Source organism: Mustela erminea, chromosome 18, assembly GCF_009829155.1.
Source record: "Mustela erminea isolate mMusErm1 chromosome 18, mMusErm1.Pri, whole genome shotgun sequence".
Taxonomy (NCBI): domain Eukaryota; kingdom Metazoa; phylum Chordata; class Mammalia; order Carnivora; family Mustelidae; genus Mustela; species Mustela erminea.
The window spans coordinates 50,166,715-50,182,021 of record NC_045631.1 but is presented as its reverse complement, the minus strand read 5'-3'; the positions used below and the strand labels follow the sequence as shown (position 1 = coordinate 50,182,021).

At 50.3% G+C, this 15,307-nt stretch overlaps 1 protein-coding gene across 1 annotated transcript in view; it reads left to right on the top strand.

Annotated features, from left to right (window-relative positions):
- The window catches only part of RGS9 (regulator of G protein signaling 9), a 71,028-nt gene extending 62,539 nt beyond the window's left edge, over window positions 1–8,489 (top strand). The window contains exons 19-21 of the mRNA XM_032321856.1: window positions 165–643; window positions 2,251–5,669; window positions 6,614–8,489. Of these exons, the coding sequence (XP_032177747.1) occupies window positions 165–643; window positions 2,251–2,401 (630 nt within the window). The 3' untranslated portion in view covers window positions 2,402–5,669; window positions 6,614–8,489. The remainder of the gene's footprint in view (window positions 1–164; window positions 644–2,250; window positions 5,670–6,613) is intronic.
- The last annotated feature ends 6,818 nt before the right edge of the window (window positions 8,490–15,307 follow it).

Sequence of the window (15,307 nt, the reverse complement as noted above, 5' to 3'; positions counted from 1 at the left end):
GTGGGGCTGTGCCAATGTCCCAGGTGGCTTTGGGCGCCCTTCCCAGCTCCCCAGTGAGCAGACAGAGCAGGCTGTGCTCAGGGCACCCAGGGGCTAAGTTCGCCGAGGGCCCCGTCCATCAGCCAACACGACTCACTCTGAGCTCTCTGTCTCCTTCCCTGCAGCCGGGCCCGCACACCGCTCCCAGCCCTCACCTGGCCGTGTACACCGGGACCTGCGTGCCCCCCTCTCCTTCCAGTCCCTTCTCCCCGTGCTGCCGCTCCCCCAGGAGGCCCTTCCCCTCACCCAGCCGCTTCATCAGGAGGCCCAGCAGCGCCATCTGCCCCTCACCCATTAGGGTGGCCTTGGAGAGCTCTGAGCAGAAGGGCGAGGCCAGCGGATCCAGTGCCTGCCCGGGGCCCTCCGACACCGACATGAGGGAGGCCTGCGCCGCCGAGAACCCCTGGCCCCGGCCCCAGCCCAAGGCCCCGCCCAAGGCCCGCGTGGCTCTGTCCTTCAGCAGGCTTCTGAGACGGGGCTGTCTAGCCTCCCCCGTCTTTGCCAGGCTCTCTCCCAAGTGCCCCCCTGTGTCCCACGGGAAGGTGCAGCCCCTGGGGGATGTGGGCCAGCAGCTGCCACGGCTGAAATCCAGGAGAGTAGCGAAGTAAGCACCAGAAGGGATCACGCTGCGTGTGTGTGCGTGTGTGAGTGTGCAGACATGTCTCTATGCATGCATGTGTGCACGTCTGTGACGGTGCGCGCACGCACATTTGTGTGTGAGCACGCACATTTGCACACACCTGTATGTGTGCACGTTTGCACATTTGTGTGAGCGTGCACGGGTGCACATATGCCTGCGTGTCTACGTGCACACTTGCCTGTGTGTAAGCGTCCACAGATCTCTTTGTGTATGCGTGCACGTTTCCACAGTTGCCTGTGTGAGCACGTGTGTGTGTGCACATCTGTCGGTGGACACGTGAGTGTGCATGTATGTCTGTGGCGGGTGCTGGGGCGCTGGGGCTTGACCATGGTCTGGAACTGGGGGCTGGTGGGTTGAGTAACGAGGCTGCTAGGCTAGCAGACGTGAGAGTGGGCTGTTTGCCCGCTGGACAGTTTCCAGAAACTTAGCGTTGTCTTCCCTGCTTCCTGGGAAAGAAAAGGAACAGGTGTCTTTCCTTTCCATCTTGTTCCCCCTTCCGGGCCGCCCACACCCTGCCCCACCACTTGAACGTTAATCCATCGAACCCATCGCACCTTTAAAGGGCAGGACGGGTCAGTGGCGGCTGTGGGAACCACAGGGGGTGGGGACTTGGGTCCCCTCCCTGTCTGAGGTGCCCTCGCCTCGCCACCCCCGCCCCTGCATCCCCTGGCAGGTTCCCAGAGGGGCAGGCAGGGATCCCTGCTTCCGCGGTCGTTTCTGTGAAAACCGCTGTGCCCAGTCTCTTCTGAGAGGTGACCCCTCTCGACTCCATTTCCAAGATCTTCTGATCTCCGAGAACCCCACGTGTGCTAAGGCACCTTTTGGGGTGCAGAACTCTCTGAGGGGGTGCCCGATAGCTCCCGGACCAGTGGCAGAAAGGAAAGTTACAGACCAAGCAAAACTGAGAATCAGCCCCCACCTTTATTTGGTTTTGGGGAGACGGTCAGGGGTATCCCTGCATCAAGAAACCTGCACCTGTGTTTGGCCTCGCCTGGCGTGGGAAAGGAAAGCTCCCCGCAGAGGTCTCGGTTGTGTCCCCGACCTCTGCCTCCAAGTGTACGTGGGGGATCGCAGGGGGCAGAGGTGGTTGCCTCTCGGCTGCCTCCGTCAGTCCGGGCAGGTGGGAGGGGGTGAGGATCGAGGGTGAGCCCGTCTATCGATTCTTCCCAACTAACCCTGCTTGGGGAATGTTCTAGCTTTGTGGCCACTGCCACGCCACACACACAGACTTGGGGCTTTTAAGAGGCTCTTTGCTCAGGTGTCACCACCAGTCTAGCTAGACTGAGGATTCTGTGCAGGAATGCCCTCCTGGGACCTCCTGAACTCCCCCAAACCACAAGAATTCAAGGCCCTCAAAAAAGAAGCTAAAGCATCTTTTGACTCAGCCTTAATTCAGCAGGAAAATAGGAGTCCCTTGCCTCCGCCAGTAAAGGAGATCCCTTGAGCCATTTGCTGCACCCCAAGCTTTTGGCAAATACACCTGCGTGTCACCCTTCTCCAGGGATGTGAGGGAAGCGAGGACTTGGTGTCCTTCCTGTCCCTATGCATTTGCTTTCTTTTTGTGCCTGAAGCTTTTTCCAGATCAAAGTGGACGTGCCTGCGCGGAGCGGAGCCTGCCTGATGGACCCGGAGGACGGCGGGACAGGAGACTCGGGTGACCAGGCCATAGAGAAGGAGGTCATCTGCCCCTGGGAGAGCCTGGCCCAGGGGAAAGCCAGCTGAGCCAGGGGTCCCGGACCAAGAAGACGCTCCCGGCAGACCCCGCCAGATGGGACCATGGGCACGCTTGCCCTCGAACCGAAGTGCATTGCGATCACATTTGGGGGCCGGAGAGACAAGATGGGTGGGGTTACGGGGACGTGTGCGCTGTCTGGGATCCCGATGGCCAATTCCTACCCTTCTTTCTGACCTTCCCTCCCTTGGGCAGAAGAAAGGACTTTACTTGCTGCCTTAAAACCGATAAAAGGTTAACTTGTAAGGGTCTCTTGGATGGGAGTGTTAGTGTGTGTCTGGTTATTAGTTAGTTAGGAGCTACTACTTATGAGTTAATGTGTTAAACTCATTTCTGCTTTGGTTTTAGGGACAAAGGGACATTCACTGTCAAGAACTCCTTCCCTGTCTGCATGGGTTTGCGCTTGACACTCTTATATCAGCAGAGCTCCCTAGAGTGGGACACCATTCAGGAAAGGGGGTGCTGGGGAAAGGCATCTTTCTAGAATGCCTGGTGTGTTGTTTCAGATCCACCAAGAAGTAGAGACGAGATGGGATTAGATGGGGATGGACTGGGGGAAACACCTGTGACGCATGAGGAACGGAAGCCGCAGAAGGGGGTGAGGACCTTCAGAGCATGTGCGGGGCTGGCCTCTGGGGGAGCAGGCAGGGAGAGTCTCAGATGGCAATGCAGCTCCCAGAAAGTCTTAGTCACGCTGCTGGGGTGTCCCTGAGGCAAAGTCACCATTGGAGGTGTCCTCTGTCTGGCAGGAATGGTTCTGCCTTAAGACTTCCACATGCAAGGTCGCTGGCTGGTGACACCTTGGGGGAAGCCTGGCCCTGGCAAGGACACACGGGTGGCCATCTGTCCATATGCTCCCTGCGGCAGAAGATCTGAGCACGCATGTTCCTATCCGATGCATGCAATCTGGTAGGCACCCTGGAGGTGGTGCCCCACCCTTTTCTCCCGGTTGTTTACTCAAGAAGTATTAATTGAGTCCCTCCACTGTGCCAGGCACCATGCTAGGTCCTGGGCATGCAGCTGTGGGTAAGACTCCTTGCCTCCTGGAATTCGTCTAGAGCGGTGGTTCCCAACCAGGGACAGCGTTGCCTCTAGCGGACACTGAGGAGGGTCTCGAGACGTTTTTGGGTGCAAGGAATGCTACTGGCATCCAGGGGTAGAGGGCAGGAATGCAGCTGAGATTCCACAGAGCACCGGTGAGTGTCCTACCCCGTCACTAGAGAAGGTGATCTTGCCCAGCACATGAAGTGGCCTTGCTGAGAGCTGCTAGAACAGAGGTTACAGGTTACGTCCGCTGCTGCTGGCTCCGTGCTTCTTGTCTCTGGTTTCTGCTCAAAGCCCTGATATGTTACCTGAAGGGGTCCTGCTGGATTCTGAGTGGATTAAACAGTGGGTTGAGGTTAAGGGCTACACGATAAAACAAAACAAAACAAAACAAACAAAATCAAAACCAGAAAACCTTTCTTAAAAGTTGCACGGAAAGTTGTCACAGGAAAAAAAAAAAATCAAGTGTGTTGCCAACCCGCTCGTTGTGCCCCTCCCCTTAGTCCTTGGCTTCATCAGATCTCGATCAGTAGACGAGAGCCCCTCACTTACTTTGAACGTTGGACACTTACCTTATGAGCCCACGCGCCCTGGGGCTACTGAGTCACCCGTCCTGATACGGAGCCTGAATGGTGACGAGGTGCACGGCTCACACCTGGGCTTGCCGACCATGCTGGGAAACACAGATGATTTCGTACGGAGGGAGCATCTCGTTTTACATTCTATGGAATCCACTCTTGGAGGCTCAAGAGTCACTCATTCAGGGGTCAGGAAACTTCGTCCAGAGAATACAGAGACTGGGCTGGATCTTTCTTGGAAGGCGAGTAGGTTGATCATTTGGTGTCTTTATTTGCAAAGCTGGTCCAACACGAGATCACAGGCAGAGCAATCCAGATCTTTCATCTACCAGCGGCCAGCATGCCCAGACTCGCACCCTACAGCTATGGGGCTCCGCTCCTAAGCCCCCAGGGACCTAAAGAGGAACCAAGCCCACCCGAATCTTCAGCATCAAATACTGAAGGCTGTAGCATTTGCTGGTCGGATTAGGTGAGGTCCAGACTCAAGGGCAGTAACCAAGAGACCCAGAAGGAAGGAAGGAAGAGATTCGAACATGAAGGAGTTTTTGACTCTGTGACTTCATTGCCCAAAGCGGGGAGGCAGACAATGGTGAGTGGATTCCAGGGAAGAGAAGAGATCTAAGGGCTCCATCCATCCCCTAGTCACTGGCACGATCATTCTCCACCTTGTCTGGATGTTAGAATCTGCTGGAACCTTGAAAGATCTCGATGCTTAGGCCACGCCCAGTCCAATCAAGTCAGGGTCTCTGGAGGTGGAGCCCTGGCATGGGGATTTTTGAAGACACTTTCCCAGATGATTCCCATGTCCAGACAAGCTCGAGAACCACCAGCCTGGGGTAGTGATTGAAGCTGGTTCCCCACCCCCACGTCCATGTTCACGCTCAGAGAGACAGCAGGAAAGGAGAACGTAGAGGGGCCTTGAGTTCACGACCTAGAATAGCAGCTGCCATTTCCACTGGGCATCCGTTGGTCTGTGCTTGTTCACATGGCCACACCTAGCCAAAAGGATGCTGGGAAATGTAGCCTCCGGTTAGGTTAGGCCAAATCTTTGTTCAATATCTACAAAACGCAGCCCCGCTCTCTTCATGGCTGGGCGGCTCTGCCTTCATCCAGATGAAAACCAAACACCAGGGGAGGGGCGAGAAGCACAGCCGATTCTCTCATGGGGTTCCCTTACTGCTCAGAGGCAAGCCAGGGAAGTCAGATCCACGGGTCACCGGTAGAGGCAGGACTACAGGATACTCGAGTCCTGCCCGGCCCCTTCCCAGCGTGGGACAGCTCCTTGATTCCTTGACCTGCGAGCTGGGGGCTGCTCACTGGACCGTCTCCATAGGGTTATTTGAAGTCACACAAAATGCAAGGATACCTATGAAACCTTTTGCCTGTTCAGAACTTTATAGGGTGCAAGAAGGAACAACTTTATCCACCAGCCCTCCCCACCCTCCTCTCCCTGTAAACCTACGCTGTTGAGTGAGTTTGGTTTTCCAGCCCTGGATGAAAGCTCTGGCACGTCCCATAACTTTCCTGGTCGCTTTTGGTTAATAAATCCTCTAAGCGCCGTCAGTGACAATGTAGCGCTGTCCGTGTGCCATTCAGACGTCAGCGTCATGAGCGAAACTCAGAACTTCATCCAAAGGTAAAGCTCCTCCAGCTTGAGCTGAGCCAGACTGGGGAAGGGAGTCTGCTTCTTCTCTCTTTCCTGTGTCGCTCCGCTTTCCTTCTTCCCCACTCACTCACCATGTAGCCTGTGGCTCCTGGAGGGGTGGGCTGGTGAGCCAGAAAGTTCTGAGTTGGCGGTCCCAAAAGCATCATCGGTCATGACGGTTGCTGGGATCCCCCTGCGGGGTCTTCCGTAGCTGGGGTTTTCCTGGATTCTTGGGATCTTCTGGTCTCAGCCTCCTTGGTCAGAAGGGACCACGAGTCTCCTCCAGCTGGCTGCGTGAGAAATTCATCCCCTGGTCCACATCTCGGCTGGGATCACACCCCTGGATGCTGGGGCAAGAGTCAAATGTCTACGCACCAGCTTCCTGCTGTCCAGATCCTTCAGACTCTGGCATCCTTGCCCCGGCCCAGCAGCCCTGCCCTATTTCTCCCCTCTCTGCTGCATGGCTCTACCTGAGCTCCGCTTTCTTCTGGTTCCCTCCCTCTCACTCTGCACAAGTAAGTCCTCTGAGTGACTCGTAAAACTCCTTTCTTAGCTTAATAGAGAGGCAAGCACCCTCATCCCAGCGAAAGGGTTTGCGAGAATGACTTTGAACCACCCCCTGTGCTAGTCATGCCCACGTGTTTGGATCTGGTTGGCCAGTGCTTGGCACCTACTGTTTTCTTCTAGGCCTCTGTGGCCACAGCAGAAATGGAGACAGAATAACTCCTATTTTAACATTCTGTTATGTTTGTCCCAGTGTCACGAGGGCACTCATTTTCTTTCTCTTGAAAAGCTATGAGCAGAGCAATATCTTTGCTAAGTGCTAAGGTGGTTGTGCCTTTGCCTTCTGGGAAGGGGACTCTTGATGGCTTATTTGAAGCTGTGAATTCATTGAAACTGAGAGGAGACAGTGCTGCCCCTTGTTTTTTTGCCAGGAAAGAAAAGAAGAAATATTTAAGGAGACTGTGCCAGCCAAATACTGCAGGGTCCCTGGGTGTGGAGAAGGTGAGCAGGGGAGGTGGAGGGGACAAGGGGTCTCCACTCCTGCCAGCCTCAGAGGCCCAGCCCCGCGGCTCTGGGCATCGGCTCCTCACACTTCACCAGAAGAGGGAGTCCGCAGCTCACAGATCCCCAAAGAGAGGAGGCTAGGATTTCTCCGTAGGAATTCAGAGCCCAGCTCTGGAGGCTTGGAGGGGACTTAGAGAGAGGAGCAGATTGGTAGGGGGGGCTGGGGGGCAGTGAGAGGGGCCGGGCCTCCCCTCTGAGTTCTGTTTTCCTGTCCCCATGCCAAAGCCCCTGGAACTGGTGGAGGCGGGGACTTTGCCAGAGAAGCTTCTTGCTCATTGTTCTTGGCTGTGCCCCCACCTCTATCCCGTACCAGACAAGGTTCTCCTGGCTGCTGTGCTCTGGTGGGGACGAGGGGCTGTTGCTCTCTTCCTACTGGACTTGGGTGAGGGTTGTGATTCTGCAGAAAAGTCCCACAGAAAGAGCCTCTCTCGTCCGCACACAGATCGGTGATAGAATTCTACTTTTCGAGGGCTTCCTCTGCGCAAATCTCTAGGACTGGGAGCTGACAGGGCCTCATTCAGGGTCCACTTCCAGGCCCCAGTGATCTGTCAGGCCCTCTGTTAAGCAGGGGAGGCTGGAGGCCTGGGACAGCCAGAGGGGCTGGAGCATGGAGGTATTTAGGGCAAATACACGGTATCCGAAAACAAGCTTTTCAATCTCTCTGCTGACGGGAGTGAACTGTGTGTGGCCCTATGACAGGGGACCGAGGGAGGAACAGGTTCATTTGCTTCTCACCCAGTCGAACAAGGGTAGTCTAAGGTCCCTGTGAGTAGGAGGGGCGTAGTAGGGATTAGCCGTTGGGGTATCAGCATCCATTCATGTCCAAGGAGGGGTGGAGTCCTGCCACGTGCACAGAGGTGTGTGTGTTCACACGGGGGGATCACGTGTGTATACCGTGGGCCGTGGTGCGTGGACGATCTGTGTGGGGCACACAGGGCATGCCGTGAGTTGGGGGCTGGCGCCGGCTGCAGACACCACACTGCGCACACCCAGCACCACAGTCACTTGGCAGTGAACTTGGAGACCAAGGCACACATGGAGAGCACCTAGGAATGTTCTTGAGAAGCTGGATGTTTATGGAGAACGCCTCTGTCTCTTTGACCCAAACATTCAGGGAGAGGTGGACACAGTGTGTTAGACGAGAGGGCTGGGGTGCAGTGAGGTTCAATGGACAGGGTCAAGGCCAAGCTCCAGACTGGTCCCAGCACGTGTACAGTGGATCTCTTCTTGGAGCCTTCAGAAAGAAATCCCTCTCCTTTGTTCATCTGCCAGCCAGCTTTGGTAACCCCTGTTCCTCCTTCTCCGCCCAGAGGAAGCCACCAAGCTCTCCTGTCCCGAAGCTCTCTAAGGGAGTTCGGGATCTGGATGGCCCCGGCTCAAGGTGACATTTAAAGACTCGTCCCGTGAGTTCCTGCTTGAATTCAATCCTCACTACAGCACCACTGGGGGACAGTACCACTGCCCTCATTTGAAGATGAGATTTCCCACTTACAGCTGGTAGGATCACTACCATGGATGCCTAGTGCACTGGATTTTCTGCGTGTGTGCATTATATTTAAATTTTGGAATTAAAAATATGCCTAGAATTAACTCATGTCTACATTTTGCCCTAATTACTTGTGATGTTTTTAAAAAATCACGGCATCTGTCAGCACTTTTTTTCAGTAAATATCTCAGTCATCAAATATTTTAGACCTTGCAAGTTATAGTTGATTTCTGCCACATATTCTTCTTTTAGAAAAATAAAATAAAATCAAATCTTGGAACACCTGGATGGCTCAGTTGGTCGAGTGTCTGACTTTTTTTTGATCTCAACTCAGGTCTCGATTTCAGTGTCTTGAGTTCAGGCCCTGTATTGGGCTCCATACTGGGCATGGATCCTACTTAAAAAAAAAAAAAAAGTAAAACCTTCCTATACCTGACAAGGACTTAATATCCAGAATATATGAAGAACTACTACAACTCAACCACAGAAATGCCTACAACCCAATGAAAAAATGAGTGAAGGATTTGCATAAGTATTTCTCCAAAGAAGATATGCAAATATACACTGAAGATATGAAAAGATGTTTTAATATCACAATTCTGTATGTGAATGCAAATTAAGACCACAGTGATTTACTACTTCATAATCAGTTAGGGTAGCTACTATCAGATAATCCCCAAACCACAAGTGCTGGCAAGGCATGGAGAAGCTGGAGCCCTTGTGTGCTGCTGGGGAGCATAAAATAGCACAGCCACTGGGCGCCTGGGTGGCTCAGTGGGTTAAGCATCTACCTTCAGCTCAGGTCATGATCTCAAGGTCATGGGATCGAGCCCCACATCAGGCTCCCTGCTCAGCGGGGAGTCTGCTTCTCCCTCTCCCTTGCTTGTGCACATGCTCTCGCTTGCTCTCTGTGCCAAATAAATTTAAAAAATCTTTTTTAAAAAAGGGTACAGCCACCATGGAAAACAGTATGGTGGTTCCACAAAAAGTTAAAACCAGAATCACCCTATGATCCAGCAAGAAAAAAAAGACCATATGATTCCACTTACATGAGGTCCCCAGAGGAGTCAGAGTCACAAAAATGGAAAGTAGAACAGAGGTTTGCCAGCGTCTGGGGGAGGAGGGAATGGGAAGTTATTGCTTCCTCACCTCCCATTATTAAACAATCATTGTTTAACAGAGCTTCAGTTTGGGAAGCTGAGAAAGCCACGGAGATGGGCGGTGGTAACAGGTGCCTAACAATGTGGATGTACTTCCCGCCTCCGAACGGTACACTTACGAATGGTTAAAGCGGTAATGTTTATGTCATGTGTATTTTACCACAATAAAAAAAATATAAACAGTGTTCCTACCACGAGGGCCATAGGAAAACGGGCTGCTGACGAGATTTAGCTCAAGGGTCAAAGCTTGCCAACCTTTGTTCTATCTTGTGAGTTTTATTATGGTTTTTTGAAAAATGAGTCATTGTGATTGTTACCATTGTGTTTTGCAGTCAGTGCTTACTTAGCTTCAGCTCTACGTGTACTGAGCTCTTCGCTCACCTCTGCCCCTAGTACCCTACTTTTTCCTTTCAAGTCCTGTTTTCTTTGTACTGAGGTGCATCTTGAGTGATTCTTTCATTGATGGCTTGGAGAAGCAAACTGAATTTTCTGCTTGGAAATGTGCCCTATTCTTATCTTTCTCATTACCATTAAAGGGTAGGTTGCCTGAATAAAAAAGGATAGGCTGAGGGGTACATGGCTGGCTCAGTCAGTGGATCACGTGATTCTTGGTCTCCGGGTTGTGAGTTCAAGCCCCATACTGGGCATAGAACTTATTTAAAAAAAAAAAAAAAAAAAAGAATGAGTGGTTAAGAGTAATATATCCCCTCTGCCCTTCAGAAATTATGTCATCATCTGTTGCCCGGTCTTGCTGCTGATGAGACATCCAATTGCTGTCATTTTATAGATTTTCTTTTCTACTTTGTTTCTGAGCATTGGTCTTTGTCTTGAGTGTTTGTAGTTCTCCTTCAGCACATCTAGGAATGGCTGTGCTTGTGGGTATCCCGCTCTGGTGGTTCTTCCTTGGTCTGAGGACTCAGGTCTGGTTTTCAATATCAAAATTCTCACCCATTGTCTGTTCGAATGTTTCTCCTTCCTCCCCATTCTCTCTGTTTCTCTTTTGGCAGCTCCTATTATATGTTTGTTATACCTGGACAGAAGTCCCTCCCTTTTTCTGAGTCCCTTTTCCTGGCCTGAGCAGCCCTTCTGGTATCCCGGCTTGAAGAAGCAGCCTTAGGTCAAGTCATCTAAGTCTCTGGGTCCCCAGCAGCCCCTACTGCTCTCCTTCAGGGCCTTTGTCATTTCTATATTCATTCAATATGTTTACCACATTTTATAACAGAGGGGAGTCCACATTAGCTCAGCTTTCCTCTTGCTGGGATTAGAAGCCCACCCAGGGCCTTTCTTTTTACCACAACACAGCCACACAGCCATCTCTCTCTCTCTCTCTCTCTCTCCTATTATTATATACATATATTCCATATATGTGTGTGTATGTGTGTGTATATTTCCCTCTTCCTTGTAGCACCATTTTAACAGGGACCTCTGGTTCAAGGAAATGCATCTCCAAACTTAGGATGGTAGGCCCCAAACATGCTGTGGAAATAATTTAGGGGCATAGAGATTTACAGTCAGTGAATGTCTTATGAGGTTGACTCTGGTTGTGACTCTGCCATGAGATGCTTCTTCACTTTCCGTCATAAACACACAAATGAGTCTATATTATCTGCCTTCAACATTCCATCCATCCATCCATCCGTCCATCCATCCGTCCATCCATCCGTCAATCCATCCATCCAACTGATGGGATCCATTCAGACAGCTGATGTCGTACGAAGCTCAACTTAGAAAACATCTAAACAAACAGCAGACGCAGAGAAAAAAATATCTAAACCTCTTTCTTCCTGACTTAAACAATGCTTCTCAAAAATATGCTCTCCATAAATCCCCTCTCCGGGAGGTTTACAGTTAGAGCAGAGATGGACCTCTTGTACCTGAATGAGAAATTACATAACAAAACCTCACCAAAATTTTCTATGCCTTTCATTCTTTTTGCTGGTTTTTCCCTGCTTGTTTCTCATTTCCCACCATTTGCTTTTCCTTGAAATGCTAGCCTCTCTTCCTATTAGGATGATATATAAACCCTTAACTTTTAGCTCTTCGAGGAGACATTTCCTTTTTTCTTTTTTTTAAGATTTATTTATTTATTTTAAGAGACAGAGAGAGAGAACACATGAGCCATGTGTTGAGGGGAGGGGCAGAGAGTGAGAGAGAAGGAGAGAAGCAGACTCCCCACTGAGTGCAGAGCCCAACGCAGGGCCCGACCTCACCATCATCCTGAGATCATGACCTGAGCAGAAGTCAAGAGTTGGCCACTTAACCAACTGAGCCACCCAGGTGCCCCAGGAGCCATTTCTTTGTGTGCTCTCATGCATATTAATAAACTTTGTTTTTTCTCTGTTAATCTGAGGCTTAATCTCTGTTAATCTTTTAGTCTTTCTCTTGTCAGTTAATTTTCAGGACCCCCTCAATCCCTGAACAGAAGTTGGTAGAGGGAAAAACTTTTTCTTCTAACATTTCTATCCATCCTTCCTTCCATCCATCTATCCATCCATCCATCCAACTATCCATCCAAGTTTCACCAAGTGCCTACTAGATACTTTATATGCTCTCATGACTGAAGTTAAGTCTTGTTCTCAAGGATTCATAGTTGAGTTGGAAAGCATCCTTTTAAGTTAAGAGTTAGAGTACACTGCATTGGCAGGGGTATAAGAGCATGACAGCTAGCAGCACACTGCCTGGTGTGTACTGCTCTCGTCTGCTGCAGGAAAGATCCAGGTCCCACTCTCTCCTAGCTGAGTGACCTAAGCATTTTATTAAAGCCCTCCAAACCTCAGTTCTCTCACATAAAATTTAAATCAGGGTAATACCTGCCTTGTACAAGGGCGTGAAGATTATGAGCTAATTTGTGTAAAAAGCTCAGATCAGTGCTTGATGAATATTTGCTATTTTTATATACGAGGTGGTACTGAAGCAAAAAAGAACCTCTAGAAAGTCTTGTTGGCTCCAGAATGTGGCTCTGTGTATATGTTGGGCTAGTGTGTGGAAAGTTTTAGTTCCCGTGAGGAACATGTAGTAGGAAAGGCCAGGAATATACAAAAATAATCTCAGAACACTCACCTTCAATTAAATGCAACAGAACATGGTGAGGAGACATCCACCTCAGTAAGAAGCCGACATAAAATATCTTCTGGGATCCAGCTCCTGGAGACCCAAGGAGCAAGGAAGGAGCAGAATGTATTTCAGCCAGCAGAGAAACATGGCTATGCACCCCAAGAGGACGATGAGCTTTGTACCTAGTTGGGTCCAAGAACCCGACCCACATGAGTAACTTCCATTGTGTGTGTTACTTAGACATCAGAACAACCTAGATCGCTGAGTTCTCTGCTTTCCTATAGACCCCCCACTCTGGTCCTTCCCTGGGCCAGTCCTCAATGCTTTCTCATTCTCCTTTGGCTTCAAGGCAAGGAGATTTTGAAACATTGTAGTAACGTGGCACTCATGGGATTTTGGGCCAAGCCTCTAGATTACTGGAGGGCATGCCTCTGTCACTATGTCACAGTTGTCATTGAATTTTATTTATATGGCTCATTTCTCTCACCCTAATAAATGTCAACAATAGGAACTCTAAAAGGCAGGAGTCATAGCCACAGCCTGATCTTTGTCCAGAACCCAAGGCAGTGTCTAACTCAGTTTGGAGAGCGGGGTGTTGAAGATATTGGATCATCTATTAAGATAAACATCTCCTGATTATTCAACAAATGCCCACGTATATCTCAATTTGTAAATTAAGGCTAATATTGTGAATCAGTGACCTTTATACTACTTTTTTTTTTTACATCTCTAGTATTTTTGTTGAAATAGGATGAAAAGTCAATGACTTCATGGGAGTTACTGGCCTGAGATTTTTAGTGTCTTTCTTTTTTCCCCCCAAAAAATATCTCTACTGGTAACTTTACTGAAATATTAGTCATACTGGATTAGGATGGGCCCTGAATCCAATGACCGGAATCCTTCTAATAAGAGGAGGTGACGCACGGGGACACATGCTGCCGTGTGAAGACAGGCACAGATGGGACCGGTGTGGCTGTAAGCTGGGGATTGCTGAGAGTTTCTGGGGCCATCAGAAGCTGGAAGGGGCACGGAAGGAGCCACCCCTAGATCCTTCAGAGGGGGCTCGACCCTGCCAACACCTTGGACTTCTGGCTCCCTGAAGTGGGAGAGAATATTTTCCTGTTCTTTTAAGCCACCCAGTTTGGGGTCCTTTGTTATAGGAGCTCTGGGAAGCTAATACATTATGCTTACAACATGCCTTGATTATTCTATAAGTGAATATTAAGTTGTTTCCAATTTTTCATGACAACAGTGTTGTCATGAACACCATGTGTATTCCTGGGACAAAAGTGAACAAGAGGCAATCGCTGGGTTAAAAAGTGTGCTTATGTCACAGACCAATCCACCATGCCAGATTGCTGTTTTAGAAGTCTATATGCATTTAGATTTCTACCAACATGAATGTACGAGGGCAATCGTTTCCTGAGAGAGCTGATATTGGCACTGTGATCCTGTCTATGCTGGTGTTTACTCGGTCGGCCGTGAGACCACAGGGAGTCAAACACATTCTTCTAGAGCCCAGTGCTCGAAGCTGAGAATGTCAGGGGCTGCTGTCTCCCTGGGAAGACGGGACAGTAGGGACAACCACAGCCTCCCTGCCTGTCCTCTGGGACATCCCAGCCTTGCCAGGGCTTTGGCTGTCTGTTTGGTACCCCCGTTATGGATTCGTGTCTGGTATGCAGTTTTATGGGACGTGAGGGAATCTTTGTGATGACCTCAGTTGCAATACATTTTGTGTCGTTTCAGTCTGTGATTATCTTCCTGAGAGATGGTGACGTCTTCAGGATTGGGTAGCACTTCAGTTATCTTTGTGTGGATGCAAAAGGCAGAGAGGAGCATGGGTTCTTGGAAGGGAGAGAAGCAAGGAGTTGTCTATATAGAGCTTCCGTGTTAGGCTTGAGTCCTTGAGGCTGCTGGTGCCCCCCATGGCTTCCCCAGCAGTGTACTCTATTTCTGGAGACATAAATGTGACCACCCCCTTCTCTCCCCATATCATGTGTCAGATGTCTGCTACTGGCTGAGACTGTCCTGACGCTACCCCCCACCCCAATGACTCAGGTCCCTCAGGTGCATTCTGGACCCTCATTGTGGGGAGTCTGGTCCTGGAGAGGCTGGCTCCAGGCTTGGGGAACTAGAAGAGCAGGTTCTGCAGATGACTGCTTAAAATTCACGTTGCCATAGCAGCATGGCGTTAGGCCACGGGTGATCCGGCTGCACAGAGCTTTGATCTCAGGGAAGGCAGAGTTTCTTTTTTGCTCTTAAGCTGTTCTGAGGGGACACTGCCTTGGGGTCAAACTTTGGCTTTGCTCCTGGGCCTGGGGATTGTCCCAGAAGCAGAAAGCTGGGGACAGGAAGACAGAGAACAAGGCTCTCAGAAGTCTGCTAAGCTTTGAGACTGAGATTCTGGTCTGGGGGGAGTTGGCTCAAAACCCTCAGGGCAAGAGATCTCTGGTCTGAAGAGAGAGCAGTTGGATGGGTCTGTACTGAAGGGATGCACATGCCCTCCTTGACTTGAGAGGAAAGCACAAACATGATGATGTGCGTGTGTTTTTCATAGCAGAGCGGAGGAAGAGGTAGATGTGGCCTGGCTCAGGGAGTCTCAGCAACATCGACATTTTAAGGATTCGTTCAACACCTGTTAGGAGGACTTACTGTGTGGTTGTCACTGGGGGATACAAGGATGGTCACATGGCTTCCGCGCTCAAGAACTTTTCAAGCTATGAGGACACTAAGACATGCATTAAAAGAGTACAAAGCAGGATGTGGTCAATGGCTTAGAGAATACAGAGATTCAAAGTGGGGAGAATCATGCCACTGGTGCCATCAGGGTTTTCATAGGTGAGTTTAGGTTGAACCTTACA